The sequence below is a fragment of the Corvus brachyrhynchos genome, unplaced genomic scaffold (genome assembly GCF_000691975.1).
Source record: "Corvus brachyrhynchos isolate BGI_N302 unplaced genomic scaffold, ASM69197v1 scaffold223, whole genome shotgun sequence".
NCBI classification, from domain to species: domain Eukaryota; kingdom Metazoa; phylum Chordata; class Aves; order Passeriformes; family Corvidae; genus Corvus; species Corvus brachyrhynchos.
Genome location: NW_008237174.1, coordinates 1,886,160 through 1,905,585, shown reverse-complemented (window position 1 = coordinate 1,905,585; position 19,426 = coordinate 1,886,160). Strand labels below are relative to the sequence as shown.

Below are 19,426 nucleotides of genomic sequence, written 5' to 3'. Positions count from 1 at the left end.
AAACCTGCTGCCTCATGCCTGTCCAGCTGGGAGAGCTCCCATCAAACCGACAGACACCTAGGACAGCAAACCAGGCCAACCCCAGAAACAGCATTTCTGAAAAACTGCCCACCGTTTCCTCTTCTAAGGAAAGAGACTAAAAATCTGTGCTATTTTGTATGTGTCAGGCTCTTCGAAACAAAGTATTGCCAGTTGCTGCTCGTATGGGTGCTGGATGTGATTCTGTGATGTGTTTCCTACTCTCAGTTCAGTGAGGATGCTTCCCTGGCTCAACTCTCTACCACCTGTGTGATGGAGACAATGAGTAATGATCCTGAGGCATGTGTATGTTAGGATACAAAAAAATTTAAAAATTACTGACTTGGGTTACTTTTCTGCCTTGTTTGAAGTTCTGAATGCTTAGTGCTGTACAGGGATGAAGCAGGCTAGTGAAAGCGAATGCCTGGTCAGGGACTAACAGAAATCAGTGAAATGTACTAAAAATATTTTTTAAAATTCCTTGACAAGCATGGATAGAGATGGAAATCTAGCCCATGCTGCAGGGCATGTGGGCCAGCACTGAGACCATTAGCGCTCCTAAGAGGAGTGACCAGTTCCCTCTATAGCTTCCCCTGGAGCCATCAGATTACACAGCTTGAATGCTGTCTGCTTTGCTGATTGACTGTACATTTGGAGGCTGCCAGAAAACAGCTTCTCCTTTAAGCATCTCCACCCTTATTTTCTGGTGCAAACTTACCTCTAAATTGCAATCAGCTGCATGATGATTTGCAGCTGCCCCTGTGCCCATGGAGGCCTCTCTGAGCATCACCTGCCCGAGGGGCTCCTGGGCCTCAGACGGTTTTCTGGTTCATTCTTCTCTGGGTAGAAGTATGTAGGTAGGTTTGGGGTTTACTTTTTCTGTCCATTTGTGCTGTGTAGGTTACTGACACTTTAATCTTTGTGGGCAGGCCAAGAAAGCCAAATGCTGGTTTATTGAGAGGACTGTGGGAATTCAAAGGCTCTTTCTTCTGCCCATATAACTGAATTTCTTAGACTGTGCTCTTTATTTATAATAGTAATCACACAGTTTCTTTTTCAAATTGTTTTATTCTGTCTTTGCAATGCTTTAGTCCTGTAACAGTGCTGGTTAATCATACTCCCAAGTGTCTTGGGAGTGCTGTCACAAGCCACAGTGTTTGAGGGCAGTTTTAGAAGGATGCTGAATCTCTTTTAATAAGAAGAAACAAATTATCACAAAAGAAGCTCTGTAAGATGTTTATTGTCTGTGTGGTTTTGTGACTGCAACAAGGCAACTGTATGGGGCTTTGGAGATCTGAAATTACAAATCTGATGTTTTCTGACATGGCTGCCTTGGAATGTGCGGCTTCTGTTGTGACAAGTCACATTGTGTTAAGTCAAGATCAGCTCAGCCCATAAGGTGATGTAATGCTGTAATATTGGGGAAACAACAGGGCAGAGCAGGGAGGAAGTCTTGATTGTTCAAGTGCTGATTTCTGATACTACTCTATCATTCAGATCAGTGTACACAGAGGAGTACAATGGAAATATAAGGCTACTCTGAGGGCTGGCAGTTGGGACAGGGAAAAACATACAAACAACCAAGAAATGACCTATAAACTAAAAAAACCCCCTAACATTTAAAATGCCAGTTCTAAGCAATTCTATATATGTGGGGGGTTTTTTGCTTAGATCCCGTAAGCTGCTCTGCTCCCTTAAATGGGAACAGCCTGTGTAAATTCCCAGTCATACTCAAAGATTGACCCAGCTGTCCCTTATAATGAGATGCTGCCAGTAACAAGCTGAGCAGCTTCTGATCTTGGGCCTTAAAGTCTTAATGTAACACCCCCCATGCTGCCCACCGCAAGGGGAAGAAGAGAAACATAGCTGCGGATGAATCTGTATTCTTTTTGCTTGTCCATAGACTTTGCCCTTTGCATGGTGATGGGTTTCAGGCTGTAGTCTGGGGTCCTCATGCTTGTTTTTAATGCAATATAAGTTCCCCAACTGGAGCAGAGACAATACCCCAAACCACTGACATATGGAATGCTGTAACGGCAATGGGCTCTGTTTTGGGATTTATTTTTTCTCTGAACTGCCTGTCTATTGCCTCCTGTGCTTTCCTGTTTTTGCAAAAACTTAAACCCTGGCTCTTAAGCTTGATGCCTCTTGAGTGCACAGCAATAGGAGCACAGACATGGCTTCTACGTGCATTTGTTTGAGCACAGTTTGTGCACTGCCAAATTAGAGAGATTCCTAAAAGGCCCATCAGGGGGCTATACCCAGAGGGGGTATCATGCAGAAAAAGCTCTTTTATTTTGAAAGAGAAATGAGAAGCAGTGAAAAATAGATCTTTAGCTCATTGCCCTGAATATGACTTCTGGAAATCTGATTTTACCCCATCCAAAATAAGAGAAAATGAAGTTTTGTAGTGTGGTACCATGGTTATGAGCACTGTGGACGCCTCAGAATTTTAGAAGGTAATGAACACATTTTGAGGAGGGGTTTAATGAGAAAAGTCTCCCCCTGTTTTGCACCTGACAAGGCACGGATATACAAGAGAGATCCAGTCTCTGACAGGGACTGAACTGCTGTGCATAGGAGCATAGAAATAACCCCCTGGAACCTCCAGCAGAAAATATAGGAGAGAGGATCTTTACTATGGTCTGGTCCCTCATTTCCCATCCTCTCCCTTGTAAGGTTGTGCAAACCCTGCCCACATATTACTAACACCACTGAAAATGCTTCTTCTCCTGAGTTAGGGTTCTACAGGCCTGGTTTCCATGCTATAGGAATTAAATGATGCCTGTACCCAAAATTTGCTCTGATGTCCCAGGAATTAATAAGAATGAAGCCTGCAGTTTTTATTGTAACAGCCTTAGGCCAGGGTTCTTCTTTCTAGTCTTAAACAGAACAATAATGCATTCTATCACCTTTCATGTAAATAACCTGGAATTTACCCTTGATGTTTTCAGAGCTGTGGCCCAGTAAGTTATCTTGCTTGATTTTCACTGTCACCGGAAGAATGTGTGTTCCCACACACTCTTTGCTATGACTTTTCTAGAAAAACAGGTGCTGCACAGGCTAATTTGAACAGGGATCATGCTATCCCTCAAGAGATGGTGATTTGTGCCAAAGTATTGGCTGTGTTCTCTTTGCTTTAGAAAGGTTAAGTCCAGGAATAAACAACCAAACCAGGCCCAGAACAGCAGCACTCTCAGCTGTGTGAGCACTGTGTGCTGCTTAGTTTTGGAAGGAGGGTTTGGCTAATGGCCATCTACAGGAGAAGTTTCAGCATCAAGGCTAGTCAGCAGACTTTATGCTGATGAGACATGCTGTGGGCTGGTAGGGAGAGGGAAAGATCCTAGAGAGAATAGTGGACCTCAATATACCAAGTTCCTGGCTCAGTGAAGGATGGATATGTTGTAACTGAATGTCGCAGTGGCAAAAGGAAGGGGCAGTAGCAATAGACATGAAATACTGGCTATGCCCAGAGGACCAGTGCTTACCAACCAGCTGGTCTCCCAGTCACTTGCAGTCACTGATGTTTTCTGCATGTGGCATCCACAGGAGAGAAAAGGAAAAAGGGATAAAAGCATACCTGCAGTATGCATTAATTACTAACTCTGTATTAGAGGCCATGAGCTATGTGTATATACCTATATGTTTTCCCCTTTAAACCAGCAAAAGTTATTAATTCAATGAGATATGGCAGTGGTATAGAGTTTTCAAAGCTTCATTAAGTTCTATAAGTTTTATAAAATCAATCAGCCAGGTATAGGAGAGTGTGAGAATTCTTACTTGCACCTTTAGCTGAAGAGAAGAATGTTGTTATCCACATTCTATATGGCTGGGGACTGGTACCAATAAATCTCTGAAGGGAAAAGCTTTATTTTCATGTTAAATACTAGAAGAGGAACTATTAGTCACAAAGCTGTAGGAATAGTTCTGTAGCTTAGGGGATGACCTCTTGTAGTGATATTCTTCCCCCCCACTAGAAACACTTCATAGGAAGAAGTGAAACTTTCTGTGAATGGAGGTGTGTGTGGCTGTATGTGAAGAAGGAATCCAGTATCTGCTTATCCACTTCTGTTCTTACTACCTTGCAGTTTTCCTTGCCTTCTCACTGTTTTCTAACGTTTCTACCCGTAATCATCCATGTGTGTCTACTAATGTACTGCTTACTTACCTGGGCAGGTATCAGAGGTGGGAAGAGGTGCTCTGGGATGAATGCTATATTTTGTCCTATGGAGCATCTAAACTTAATGTTCGTTGCCTTTATTTTCCCTCTCCTGTTGCAGGCTGGAATAAGTCCATCTATCACATCTCCTGCTGCCTTTGACATCCTGCCACTGAAACTGCATCCATTTTCCCAGAGCACTCCGACAGGCCTGGACTGCGTGGGCTGGAAACGGCGCATCTCTGTTCCCGGTGTGTACTCTGTCCTGGCTGGGTGTGAATGATCATTATTGAGTATGCAAACCATGTGATAAGCATTCTAACCTGTTTATGATGATTGCTGCATCCATGTCTGAGCAGAAATCTGCTTTAGAATTGAATCTTTCATGTGCTTTTCATATTCGGGTTTGTTTTCTCCCTGAGTGGATAAACAGGGTGTTGTTTAAAGGCATGGTCAACTTTCTAGTGAAGAAGAGATCACTTGTGGCAATGATAGTGTGCTTGAAGTAGAGACATTGTATTGTCTCGTGAGAACTCTGTCTCACCTATGATGGTGTCAGCTCTATCACACTCTTGAATTAGATTTCCACAGACAAAATAGACTCTGCCTTGTGTTTGCTGGAGACCACTACAGTGGGAATGGTGAGGTTCATCTCAAGTTGCTAATTAGGCACTAAAGCAACTAAATGAGCCTCTGGAGACAGAAGTTTCCTGTACTTTAAATCCCCTTAAAGAACAAGTATGCTGTGTTTTCATGAGGAATGCACATGAAGTATCATGTCTGCTTCATTTCTGATGACTGACGCTTTCTCAGAATTAAAATCTATGTTGCACAGATTATTACACTGTGAGACATATCTTTGCCAGGTTTTTAAATTCTCCATCTGACGGTGCCTGCCCAAACACTGCAGATATCTCTATCACAGCACTTTGGGGTGGAACAAGAAAAACAGAACGCAGAGGAGTTGTTTGGCGGGTAGGAATCTAGCCAGAAAAAGCCAGCCACAGTTGGGTGCCAAGCTGCCATTTCTGCCTCAGAAGGTCTCTGTGCCATCGATTAAACCCTGCTGGAGTTACCTAATTAAGGGACAATAACATTGTACTAATTACATCAGAGTTGAATGGTCATAGTATTTTGTCAAGCAAAACTGGTTTGCTTTCTGATGCTTTGTGCAGCTCATGCACAGAGTCATGAGGCTTGATCTGGAAATAAGAAAACAAACTATTTATTATCGTGGTGTTGAGAGCCCAGCCTTTTCTCTCTCAGCACTGAGGGCTTTGATCACTTGCTGTCACAAGCATCTGGTGTTGCCCCAGTGCTTAGGACCAGCTCCCTGGCTGAATGAAAAAAGCTGCAGCTTTACTCCTTGGAAATCCCAGATGGAAACCCATCATTGTCAAGTTGTCTGTGCATCTCTGACATTAGCTGAAATCCCTGAGCACCACTGTCATAGAAGTAAATTCTGAGTCACAGCTGAGACAAATTTCATGGTAGTTCCCAACTGGGACATGAGGGAGTTAAAAAATATGTATGAATTTCTGAGGGTGAATAGGGGAAGTAAATGTATGCAGACTGACCAGCTGGCAGTGCTGTAGGTGTTTATATGCTGTCTAGAAATGGGGCATGCAACCTGAATCATCTGTGATTCACACAATATTCCTGAGACAGGTATGAGTGAATTTCATACCATGACCTAAGCCTGGGCCTCAAGAATTTCTGAGTAAATGTAGCAAAACAACTGAAATGGAGCAGAATCCTTTTACTGCCACCAAAACCATGCACCTGGGAAAGGAAACTGATGAAGAGAGGAAGCAGAGGTTCTTCTGCCACAGCCATGTCTCTTAGCTGCTGCTTGTGGGCTTCATTTCAAGCATTTTGGGGGAGATGAATGTGTGCACGTCTCCTGCCTGTGGTAGTATGTGGATGAGAAGAAAAGTGCAAGTTACTGAAGTTACTCTCTGATGCTGAGAGATCAGTTGTGTCCTTGAGGCAACAGTAGTGCAGCAGAATGCCCTCTGATTCTTGCACAGCTTTGTTGTGATACTTGTTTTTGACAGAGCATGTAAAATAAATATAAAATAAATGGTTAATTCATTTAATCTAATTTTAAGATTTCTAACTCCAAAGCTGCAATTGCTTGTATCACAGTCTATGCTTTATTCATAAAAGACACTGGACATGAAAGTACTATGCAATATCCATTGCTGCTAGATACTTCCAGGGTGAAAATAGGGATAAATTTCCTGCTCCCAAAGTCTGCACGTGGTCACCTTGTGCAGGGAATGCTGCAGAGATTGGAATGGGCTATGGAGGCCTCCCTAGTTCTTCAAGTGTGAAATGATGGCTCTCATGGTCCCAGCTCAAACGGTGCTCTCAGACTCTGTCATGCACCTACCCTTGTAGGGGACAAGAGCTGGGGACAGACTTACTATCCTAGGGCAGGCTGCATGTTCCCCGCTAGAACATAGCACGCGTGCAGGGAGAAGAGTTTCATTTTGATGCTGTTTCTGCTGTGCTCGTTCCGTTCCTCTCCGCAGTCGGAGCCATGGCGCTCCCTGCCTTTAAGCCATGCTGGCAGGAACGGGGCAGGCTCAGCGCTGTCACCCGGCCGTCCCAGCAGCGGGAGCAGGCGCTGCCCGCCCGTCCCTCCGCCCCGGCAGCTCTGGCCGGGCCGTGCGGCACCAGCAGGTGGCTCTGACCCCTGCGAAATGCGGCCGGGCCGGGCCGTGCCTGGCTGCGCTGGGATGGGCACAGCGCGGAGCCTCCGCCGGGGAGGGCTGGGCTGGACCCCGCTCCTACGCGTGCACACACAGGCACCCCGGGGTTACCGTCCTGTTCAAACATCAGGAACACTTCAGTAGTTAGGAAGAGCTTTCTAGGCTGCGCCGCACACTTCAGCAGGTAGTGTTGATGAATGTCAAGCGTCTTTCCCCTTAGTTCACAGGACATTCTGATTTGGAAGCGATCCACAAGGATCATCGAGTCTAACTCCTGCCTCTCCCCAGTAGCCACACCATGGGTCTGAGAGCCTTGTCCAAATGCTTCTTGAACTCTGGCTGTCTTGGTGCTGTGCCCACTGCCCTGGGGAGCCTGTTCCAGTGCCCAACCACCCTCTGAGTGAAAAAACTTTTCCTAATATCCAGCCTAAACCTCCCCTGACACAGCTTCAGGCCATTCCCTCGGGTCCTGTCACTGATTGCTAGAGAGGAGATCATTGTCTGTCCCTCTGCTTCCCCTCACAAGAAAGTCAGACTGCAATGAGGTTTCCCCTCAGTCTCCTCCTTTTCTAGCTGTCTGGGTATCCCCATGTCTTCATTTGTACCGTTCAGTATGTTCCTTACTGCCAGTGTAGGAAGCAAGCTACTTCCTAAAGCAGATATGGGAATGCTTTTCTGCTTTTTAGCAGCCTCTGAAGACCTTTTGACACAGGTATTGCACCAGGAAAGGGGTGGAAGGGAAGGGCCTAATATATATTGTAGTGAGCAGTAGCAGGATAACAAGACTTTGGGTTAAAGGAGTGGACCAGCATGTTTTTCTTTTAGGCTATGAGACCTATCTTCTTCCTCTTCTCTCCCGAGTCTGGTATCTGTTTATTTATAAACTTGAAGACTGCCTAAAATTGGGGATGTTGCTGGGAAGCTGTTTGGATGGTGGCTGCAGCTGTGAGAATGTAGCTACAACAAGGCTGAAGCCAGGAGATGGGCAGTTCTGGGTGTAAGAGCTACCAGCCCACAGGCCTAGAGCAGGAGACACATTCAGGGAAGATGTTGCCATTTCTGAGCTTTTCCATAGGGATTTTCCAGTGGGAGGCAATCACAAGGTGACACAGTGACAGACAGACAGGTAGCTGTCTGAGAACTGGAGTTTCTTGACATCCCTGCTCTCACTGCTATCTGTGCCTCCCAGGAAGAGACTTTTTTGTTCTTGGGCCAGCTTGTTACCCTTTCCCAGATGTTTCCCTTATGCTACCTCTCAGAGAATCTGAAACTCTTGGATAGGGACAGGGACACACACATGACCATAAACCTCCAGGGTTTGTCATATCCTCATAAAGGGAGAAACCTGTAACTAGTGTATTACAAGATAGGTTTGTAGCTGTGCTAGAACAAATCTCACACCTGTATTATTTTAAATCATTATCTAAATGCAGACGAAATATTTTTTGGCAACTTTTCACGTGTCTTGTCAGATTTAAACAGCCTCAGATCTTTCAGTTTTCTGCTATCAGATGTCTACAAGAGATGCCCTGGAGTTACACCACAGAGCTGTTGTTGGTTGTGTCAAGCAAAGGGGCATGAATTCGCTGTGACTGATGTGTGCTGATGGTGAACATACTGGTGGCCTTGGAAATCTTGCAACAAGAGTAGGCGAGCCAAGTTCTCAAGGGCTGAATCTTTTGTGGATAGTCTGGAAAACAGTGACCACTTAGTGATTCTGAGTTATCCTCTGGCCTCCCTGGTGTAGTGGAAAGTATTTCTCATAGGCAAAGGGAATGTTTGTTTACTCAACATCATGTGGACAACTTTCATCTTCTTTTCCCAGCTATAGATGTGCTGTTAAACTCACACTTGGCAGCAGTTAATGTGAAGATGTTTGACAGCCACTGGAGAAATCTGTCCAAGAGGGAAAATATTAGCTCAATAAAAGGACTTCATTATGTCTTATAAATATTTAGCAGTCCTGTAGTTCAGCAAAATAGCAAGCTGAGTTATTTATTCCATTTTTGTCATTTTAGTTATTGGACACAGAAGAAAGTGGTATGCAAGTTCCCAGAAGTGTATCATGGTATCTGTAGCATGAAATGTCCATTCCATCCCTATTAACTAGAGAAGTATAATTGAATTTAAGTGGCTAAAAAATAATCACATTGCCTACTGTATACTTTTCACTTTGGCTCTTAATCACAGAAAGATTAGACCTGGTATGTCAATCTTGGTTCTGTTTAATCACAGCCACAAACATTTGCCCTCTGTGAGGTCTCTGATAACATGTGCTCACTCTAAGGTTTTCATCCAGTCTTAAAAGCAGGGAGGGCCTGGTGGTGGCTGAGTTTCTGAAAACTTGTCTTAGCAAGTTGAGTGGGATTGTACATATTAGCTACTGAGGTGAAAGATTTAGCATACCAATAAAAACTTTCTGTGGGGAAAGGAGAGAAGAAGATCCTGGCAAATCCTGAATGATTCTGGTAATCACTGTTCAAAGCTATAGGATTACAGTGGAACCCAACGGAGGCTACAAAATCCAGCAGATATTTAGGATCAGGTTGTCCAAGGCTAGCTTGCCTACCTTTACCAGGCTGTGCAGTGAGATCCTTCATCTTTAGCTGAAGGCAGTTAGTGCTACATCAGCTTTCAATAACTTCTCTCTCTAATGTCAAGGAAGAAAATCTCTGTGTAGATTTTACAACAAGAAAAAATAAAGATCTGCAGTCAGGGGGAACCCCTCTATGATGGGTTGCAGCCTTGAACTCTGACACAATTTTTGTTTTCCACAACTTGGCTTTGTAGTATTTTTCTTCTTTCCATTCTTTTAGAAAATTCCTCTCCAGTGCATACATACAACATACATACATACATAAGGATAATTAGGACTAAATTGAAGCCTCTCCTTAGCACCTTTCCTGTCTGAAGAGCTGCACGACCTTTCTTCTTCTCAGTGCCCTGTTCTCCACACCCACAGAACAGCTGCATTCATCTTTGTTGTCAATGCTTAATTTACCTTCCCCTCATTATTGTGATCAAGGAGAGTTTCTCTCCAGTTGTACTCGAATGCAGGCAGTTCTGGGAGGCCCTGGAAGAACCAGATCAATGCAGAAGAGTGGTTCTACCGCAGTCAAATAGAGAACGCATTTCCATTTCTCTATTAGGAGGTATTAGATATTTTGGTCTAAGTAGCTACATTCAGAAGATAATTGAAGGAATTATTTTGTTACAGATCACTAGAAATTTTTGTTTTGTTATTTTTGTTACTGCTGCAGAGACCTTTCTTTTAAAGAATAGCTGAAATATTTAAAAACTCAAAACTTGATTCAGCATTGTTGGGTGCTTTGTGATATTCTCCAGTGGTGGAGCACGACGTTTTTTCCTTTTAGGAAATACTCAGTAAACCAGAAGTCTGACTGAACTGAAATAACCCTGCTACTGCGTGGATAGTGAGGCAAACTCAAAGGGGTCTCTATGGGAACAAGCTGTGGTGGCTGTATAGCGTGGTCTTATTTACTTTGCAAAGAGCTACCTTACATAGAAATTGTAAAATAAGCATTTTCAGTTCTTGTGTGAAATCGGGCTCCTGGGTTTGGATTTGGGTGCCTAGAGCTATGTTCACTCTCTGTGTGACAGGAGCAGTTTGGGGTTCTCCTTTGTGGCCCACGTGTGGGTGGCTGTCCCTCTCCCAGATGTGCTGGTGCAGCTGAGCTCCTCCTTTGCTTTGGTCCAACTCCTACTTGCAGAGTTTCACCTGGCCTGGGTAATCTCACACTGAATCAAGATGGTTCTGGTCTTACACTGTTTTCTGCTGCACCGGGTACAAACCATGTGGCTACTCTTAAATTATTTTGATAGTTTGACAAATCTGCCATCTGCAAGGTCTTTGAGCAGAGCGGCAGCCCAGAAATGCCCTTTATTATGAAATCTCTGTGGTGCCTCAAAGCTGTTGTTAAACTGCACAGGTATTTCTGCATTCTCAAGAAACTAGTATTCTTTCAGGATCCTTCTTATAGGGACACAGGGAATCACCTGTTAGATAATGAGAATATAAAACTTCCTAGTAAACAGTAGTTAATGCTGCTGTTTCAATTGGGGCTGAGGTCTCTTACAAAGATTACGTGTGGAAATAGGGATCATACCAGGTCTGCAGTCTGGGAGTGGATGCTAAATGATTTTTCAAAACTCCCAGCTGCGACATCCTCAAATCTCAATCTGTGTTTTTCTGGCTTTAATTTCATTTAGAATTCTTTTTCTGAGTACTTACAAAAATAGTTTTTTAATAGCAGCAGCCACAGCCAGTTCTAAACATGATTAGTTTATATGTTAAATCCTTTCTGAGTTCTCAGGGGAAGCAGATAACACAAGGTCTCTCTCACTTGGGCATTTTTAAAATGCATGAAATTCTACTATTTCCACTTATTTATTTTTAATCTGACAGTTCTGCTAAATTAGGAGGAGAGATCTCTGTCTCACCCTTGCTTTCTTAATGCCTTGAAATCGGCTTTAATAAAAATCAGCTGCTGGAAGCTGCAGCTGAAAGCAGCAGAGCTGCCACAGAGGGAGCCTCCTTAGTGGACCCCTATGATGTCAGGATGCATCGAGGCAAGCGGAGAGGAGGGTAGGAATCCAGCTCAGTGCTCAGCCAGCGCTGCCAGGTACCGCTGCCCTGGGAGCAGCTCCGGAGCGCGCTGCCCGATTCCTCCCGCAGCACAGCAGAGCCCCTGGCTCTCCCTCTCACCTGCCTGCATGAGGACCCAGCAGTGCCCCAGTGAGTCCAGCGGGGTACACAGTGGGGAGAACTGCAGCAGCAGTGGCAGCTCCGGGCTCTCGCCGGGCTCGGATTCAGACAGCAGCGGGGTGGTGTGTGGTGGTGGTGGCATGAGAGGCGTCCTGTCCAGGTACTGGAGCTTGGAGAGTCTTCACTCTGCCACAGGTAAGGGGCTCTTTTTTTTTTTTCCTTTTTTTTTTTTTTCTTTTTTTTTTTTTTTTCTTTTAACTGCTCTATGATATTGCACTGACCTTGAGAAACCAAACCAAACCTCCTGGAAAAAGTATATAATTTGGAAATGCAGTCTCTTAGTCTTGAGAAATAACCAAAGCATTCAGTGTTTGCTAGCTATACCCTCTGCAGACTTAAACCTAAACCAAAGCAACATAGACCATTAATAGACTTCTAAAGTCAGGAGGGAAGAAATAGGTTTTTAATGGCTTTAGAAAGAGTGCTTAGGCTTCTACCTGATTAAAGCTGTCCTTGCCTTTTGGAACATTTCTTGTTTCAGCTTAATCGTATAGAGCTGAATGTTAGAGTTGACATTTCTCTGTGTAAATTCCAGTGTAGAGAGTATCACTGCCTCTAGAAAATGCCCAGGCGAGTGCTGTGCAGCAGATGAGGGCTAGGTAGGGTTGCACTGCCGTTGAAGGAGGGAAAGGCAGTTCCCTGAGCCAGCTGCTCAAGTTTAGTTTTTGCTTTCCCATCCATTATTTAATGTCTTTCTGAACCAGAGATTTTGGAGGCAGGTTCACATAGCCTGGACCTGTTCTGACTCAACCTGTCTGGATGTGGCATTCTGGTTTTTAGTTACTGATGTGCCCATTTAGGGTTTGAATGTTTGGACTGCAAGCATGGTAAAGAAGCTTTCTTATTCCCAACTGATAGTAGCAAAGGAGCCTGGCAATGATGTTAATGGCCAATGACTGCTGAGCTGTTCAGCTGTTGCTGTTTAGAGAGATTTTTAATAGAGCTGCAGTAAATTACTTCCTCTCTTAGATAAATTCAGACAAGTGCCTTCAAGGCCACCAGTGATTGTCATTTCCTTAGTAAAAATACCCAGTGCTACCAGCTAGAATCAAGGCTTGGGAAGAATTCAGGGTGCAGTACTGTGTAATCTGCTTTAGCCGTGTGTACTTTTAATTATTGAAAGGTTTTATCATTCCATCTGCTACTGTAGGTTTGGAGCTGTTTAATAAAATCTCCATTGCTGCTCTGTAGTCTCTGCTGAAGTGTGAGTAGCTGCACAATCATACAGGAGAGAGCTACAGCAGGGTGGCCAGTGTCCCTGACTTTCCAGCCTGCACACCACACCTTCTAGGTGGCCAAGAAGCACTAAACATCTACAGTGTGTCCTGAAAGTCCAGGGATAGGAAAAAAGCTGAGGGTGAGATCAAGCCATTGGTGCTCTGTTTTGGGGAAAGATCTGGGCTGCAACTACAAGATGATGTGCTTTTGCATCTCAGTAGCATCTGCTGGCTATTTTCTCTTTAACTGGGAATGCAGATTAACCGCAGCATGCTCTGACATTGGCATAAAGTAAGTCTGGCACAGGATCTTTTTGCCAACTCCCGCTCAGAGTTGCGCATGGGGCTGCCGTGGTAGCTCTGTCCCAGGGTTACAGGGTTTGCTGTCAGCTGCCCTCCCTAGATGCATTCTTGAGCTTAATCAGGTCAGTAGAAACAAATGGTGTACAGTGATACAAAAGAAGTAAGGTTGATAGCAAAAGCAGGTTTTGAAATTCTGTTTTTCTAAATGCTCTTTCATTTCTACAGTAGTCTTGCTCCCAAGGCTGCGAGGCATGCTGTCATTTTGTGGATGCTACATGCATTTAGCAGGAAATACAGAAATGAGAGGAAATGGAATAGAAAATGGTATGGAGACAGACTGAGGACAGGGAAAAACCAAATTAAGTTTCATAATTACAGCATTGATATATAAATATGATAATGAAAGCAGATCACTGCCTTTCAGACTGTTGCTGCCTCAACATACTGTGGTAGGTGTCTTCTCGTGCGCAAAAGATTTCTGAGCAGTTTGTCTCTACCTACTAACAAAATTCAGGCCAGAATTAGGATTAAACCTTTAGAGCAATGGCTCACCAGGAGGAATTTATTTTGGTTTGATTCTTCTGTCAGAATTCTTCTTTGGCTTAAACTTAGGAAGCTGTGGTAGAACTGCTCCTCTCCATCAATGTCAACTGCCTGTCTGAGGAGTGAGGCAGGATTTTTTTAAAGCTTGTGTTAAATAACATTTTTGAATGGGAAAATTTAAAACGCTGCTTAAAACCCAAACAGAAAACCCAAGGGAAAAAAAAACGAGCAGGAGCAGTAGCAGCTGGCAATTCATGAGAGAAGTGGCAACTAAAATGTGTGGCAATGTCCTCTCCTCAGAGGAGCAGGGAGCCTCCAGCATCTTTCTGTGGGATACATCAAGAAGTTAAGGGGAAAAAAGAGTACAGACTGTGTGGAAACACTATGAAGTGCCCAACGTTGCATTAAAAAAGGTCTGAGATGAGTCAGTCCCTTTCTCTGTTTGAAAGGGATTCTGCATTTCCAGCAGCGACCTTAAGGCTGGACATGGTGGAGAGGGTTTTGCTTTTTTCTGACTGCTGTGTGTACATAAGTTTTTCTGTAGGGATCTTCATACTGAGCCTGTTGCTGTCTAAGACTTCAGGGAAGATTAGAAATAAACCAGATTTAAATGACTGAAAAGTGGAGGTGAAAAGAATGTGGGAGGTACGATTGGAATGCATCCATTAGAGTTTTTCTTTTACATTATTTCGATTCCAAGGAAGTGAAAAGACAGAGGTGTTTGTGTGTTTATGTATGTATATGACTGACAGTGTGTGATTTCAGAAATACAAATTGGCATCCCCTGTGTAGAAAAGATAGGTAGAGCTTTCTGAGGTTCACAGGAGCAAAAGCTGTCTTTGGTTAGTTATCTTCCTCTGCAGTCAGTAATGAAGTACAATTCCTTTTGGTTTGAGGTTGACCTTGTTGTAATATATTGATCAAGAGGGGAAGTTAATGTGACAGTTGAAAGAGAAAAGACCTGGTGTTACAGCATAAACTTCTGTGCAAATGCCATTTGAAATACAACTATACAAAAATATGGTTGAGGCTTGTAGGAAGTGAAAAAAATCTACTGCTTTTTAGTATCAGTGCAGGTATTTCTGGTCTAAATGTCAATAAGCACTACCTTACATGAGAAGGCCCTTCTCCCTGAAGCTAAATATAAACATGAAAATAGAGAATGCTTTACTGTTCTACCACACTCTCCATTTGAGGATGCCAGAGGACTTTGCAAACATCAGTAACCCCCACAGGGGGCCCAAAAGACTTTCAAAGCATGATTTAGGATAGATGAAAAGGTATAGTTTGATACTTGGACAGTATCCTTGCTATTTTTAAATACTTATGAGCAGTGTCCAAGTGTTTGGCCAGTGCAGTCCTCCTGTGAAAAAAGGACTGGGAGCTAGGGTGGCTCAGCAATTCTGAAAATTGGGCTGTAAGTATCTCAGCTGGACAAAAACCTACAAGGCATCCAAATTAAAAGCCAGTTGTGACTGTGCTCCAGTAAGTGATTCAGTGGCGCTATGGTGCTCTAACCCTGGTTTCCTAGGCAAGACTTTGTACCCCAGGCTCATGCTGCCTGTATCCCATTCATCACTGTTGTACAACTCCACTGAAAAGTTTTCCTTTAGAATGTTTCCAGATTCAAGCCTGTGAGCAGCTCTTTGCTTTTCCAGCTCCTTTGTTGTGGGTCCAATCCCGACCTCATTAATACTTGTGTTTATTCTTTTTCTTGTCCAAGTTGGGGAGGACTGGAAAAGCAAAGAAAGGTAGGGACAAAGGGGGAATCACAACCTGGAGGACCAGTGGTTGCCATAGTTTCCCTGTGATCCTCTGTGTATTTGTGCATATGTAGCAATTTAATTGTACAGGCTACACTTCAGTGCGCCTCTGCACAGATTTGTGGCTCCTAATATGCAGATATGCTCATCTACTGCCCTTGGGAATATGGCCTTTAAACAAACAAGAAAACATGAAGCATGGGTGTGGAGGTTTTTTTCTTCATTCAGAGCTTAAAAAGAAAATTGTGGGTTTTTAAGGAAGGTTTTTTCCAAGTCATTCATTTCATTGTTGTGGCTGATGAGAGAGCCAGTAATAGAGCTGTGGCAAATGCTTTAGGTCTTTCTTGTTGGGAAAGAGATTTTCTTTTGAGCTCTTTCTTTTTCCTTTTTCTTCCCCTAGCCCTGTCTTTTTGGTACTGATGTCTTCAGCTGCGTTCATGGACTGCAGTGCATAATTCCACTGACCCTTCTTTCTCTAGGGTCACTCAGTCAGCAAGAGTTAGAGGTCACACAAGGGGAGATTGATTTAAGGTTCAAATTGCTTCAGAATGCATCCAAAGGAGAGCAGGGAGGAAAAAAAGTGAGTGCCTCAAAGCATCCAGTGCAGCATGTCAACGTTGTGTTTCACCCTTACCTTGGCAAATTGTGAGCTAGGATGTTCCATCTGGATTCACTGCTTGCACTGTAACATGTCCTATTTGTTCCCTCATATATTCTGTGTCACCTGCCAGAATAACTACCACTTATCTTCTGAACATATAATTGATGGATTTAGGAACAAACAAACAACAATCCATGCTAAATTAACTTTGATTTTTCTCTCAGTGTGGATTCACTTGTAATGGTGACTGTTACGGTTAAACCTAAGGGCGATCCTGAACTTTTGTGGAAGGATTACAGAATGAACATCTCTTGGTTGAATTAGTGAGCTGCCCTAAAACTTAAGTAAATATTTCTTAGTTGAAAATACATCTTCCATATAGTGTGTAGAGTGTTGCTGAACTGTGACTTGGCATCACATTCAAATAATGAGGGCATCTATTTTAATAAGTGGTTGTGTTCATTCCAGTAAAGAGAATCTCAGTCAATGCTAAATGTGTGTAAACTTGGACACCTAACACATTTAGTACACTTGGAGAAATGTTTTTTTAGTGCAAAGTATCCTCTGGCATAATGCATTTCCATTAAAGGGAATAAAAAAGTGTTAATATAGGTAGGAAGTCTAATTGTGTTTCTATACCTCTGTTTGCAGCAGAACAGGATTTTGTAAGCTTTCCCTTGAGATTTTTTTTGTTCCAAAAGGAGTAAATGCTTATTCTCATGTCCCCGTTAGGAACAGATTAGCACCTGTGCCTACCAGAGATAAACATTCCAATCTCTGCTGACGCTGTGGTTGTAGCAGGAAAAGATAAATCTGTGGAGCACTGCCTGTGATACTTCCCCAGGTGTCACAGGCACACCATCTTCATCCTTTTCCTTCTCTGCCTTCAAAACAACTCCCATGAAGAACATTTAGATTGTGATCACTATTCCCTTTGCTGAGGAATATACCAACTTCTAAGGCTGTATTTTCTCAAATACTCAGTTACCTTTAGAGTAGCCTTTCAGACCAACACTTCTTTGGGATATATCCAAGCTTCAGTTGCTCCTATTTTTCTGCGTGGAAGTGAAACAGCTTTAAGCCACCTGATATGAATACTGCCAGCATCACAACTCTTGCAGCAGGAAACTATCACAGTCCAAGAGAGTGAAGGAAAGGGGGAATCAGGTGGTACCATGAAGCTTATCTGCCCCTTCCTTTCTTCTCTACCTTTAGGTAGGCATGCAAAGGCTGGCAGTAACTTGAATGTGCCTTTTCATTTGCATTATCCGGGTCTAGTTTGTGTAGGTAAAAAAGCAGCAGAAATAGATTAGAACATGTGCTGGCAAACAGTGTCTATGCCCAGTGGTCACTTGCTGCCTGCACATGATGCAGCTTTGATATGGCTGCTTAGCAGTTAATTAAGTTAAACAATGTAGGGAACAATCATGCCTGTCCTTCACCATCAGGATGTAGCCTTTAAATTACTAAGCTTGTCTGTAACTAAGCTTATTTCCTACTAAGGTCTTGTTCTCCAATTCATCTCAATCATGAGAAGTGTCTTGGAAGGATTAGAGAAATATAGCCCTCTTCTGAGTGTCAGTAATTATCTGTGGAGGCTTCTAATTTAATTAGAATCCTGTCTCATCTCAAAATCCTTTTGTGGTCTGATGTTTGTTAAACCAGCTAACTAGTTCGGTGATTTGTTTAAAAGTGCCAGGAACAAGCTGAGTGTGCTGGACTGCACAAGATATTCGTCTGAGCAAGCCCAAAGTCTGAAGATGAGCTGTCTTCTTGGATGCTGAATGCTTTCAGTGGCTGCGCCATTCTAAAAAAGCTACTCCTAAAAGTGGTGTGTCTGCACATGAAAGTGAGACAGTAGCCTGGGTGTAAGCTGATAGGAAGATATTTTGCACCTGGTTAACTGTCTTGAATTATATTGTGTGAACATTCAAGTGTTGGCAGCTCTCACTGCAAATATACCTCGGGGTGCATTTGCCTAAACAGGTACAGAGCTTTGCTGCTGTTATTCTCAATCCCTGCTAATCAGGGAGCAAAAGATTCCCTGGACTATGATGTTGGCTCATAAGAGCACAAATAATTTTATTTTTTTTTTGCCATGGAGTGCAGAGTAATTGCTTTGCTGGAGTAATTGAGCCATTTCCAAGTTGTGCTGTATCCCAGGGAGTGCTTATGGATGCTCTAATGCATCACCCCACGTGCAGCTGATTCCTGCATTCTGTGGCCTCCAGCAGGATGGAGGCTGGCAAGCGGTCGTAGAATAGGAGGGAAATTAAGCACTAAAGGCAGCTGAGTACACAATTGTTTTGAATATCCTTCTTGTTCTTACTCTGTTCAATTATCTTTTTGCCTCATATTTGAGTGCATGTGTGTATATATACACACCCATGCACATATATATATATATATATATATGTATTTGTGTATGCACACACACGGTTATTCATTAGTTAAGCTTAGAAGAGTCCTCAGTGAGGTTTCTTGACAACAAGCATTTCTAGGTGTGGGCTCTAAAATTTTTTTTGTCTACCAATGCCTAAGGCTTCTTTCAGAACCCTTCTTAAAGGATCTGATAAATGCCTAAATAAATTGAAATCAATTTCAAATCTACTGTTAAGGTACATGGAGCCATCCTCTTGCTTTGGAAGGTAAATTACATGTAAATATTTATAAAATAACTTGAAAAATAAGTTTTTGTGTCAGGAACGTGAGGTAAATGCAGAACTTTGATTTTATTTTTATTTTCTTTAAAATAAATTTTAAAAATCATTATAAAGGCATCCGAATGTTTCATGTTGAGAATAAAGAAAGATAAGACTAATGATGTTTTCAAACCAACTGGCAGAGATTTATTTCTATGTGGGAGTGAAATTGCAAGAGTTTTCCTTTTGGCTAATGGAAATAGTTTCCATGAAGTAGTTTTGAATTAGGCTCTCTCTTTTTTTTTTTTTTTAAATTGAAGTGTCCCTAAAAATGCAGGAAAAAAGGCAGTGTGCTAGGAGGTTAACGTTAACACAAAATGATCTGTTTTAATGTGTAGGATTAAGCTACTGTGCTCTCCCTTGGCCAGTGGAATCTTTCAAGGCCAGGTGTGAAAAGCTCTCAGCTCTTCATGAGCCAAGATCTCTACTTGAACATACGTGGGAAAAGACATCCTTGGCATTTGGAAACAGGAGTTCATGGAGTGGTCTAAGAGGCAAAGGAAGACTACAAACAGGGCCTATGCACCTACTGGCCATGGCTCCCTGTTCTTGGAGCTGTCATTAATGTTATTCCTTGCAGGGGTCTTTACAGATGCCAAGGCACATACAAGTTCAAA

At 43.0% G+C, this 19,426-nt stretch overlaps 1 protein-coding gene across 1 annotated transcript in view; it reads left to right on the top strand.

The window, feature by feature from the left end:
* The window catches only part of ARHGEF4 (Rho guanine nucleotide exchange factor 4), a 213,718-nt gene that overhangs the window by 103,767 nt on the left and 90,525 nt on the right, over positions 1-19,426 (top strand). Inside the window, exon 6 of the mRNA XM_017728791.1 lies at positions 4,299-4,428. Coding sequence (XP_017584280.1) covers positions 4,299-4,428 — 130 coding nt within the window. The remainder of the gene's footprint in view (positions 1-4,298; positions 4,429-19,426) is intronic.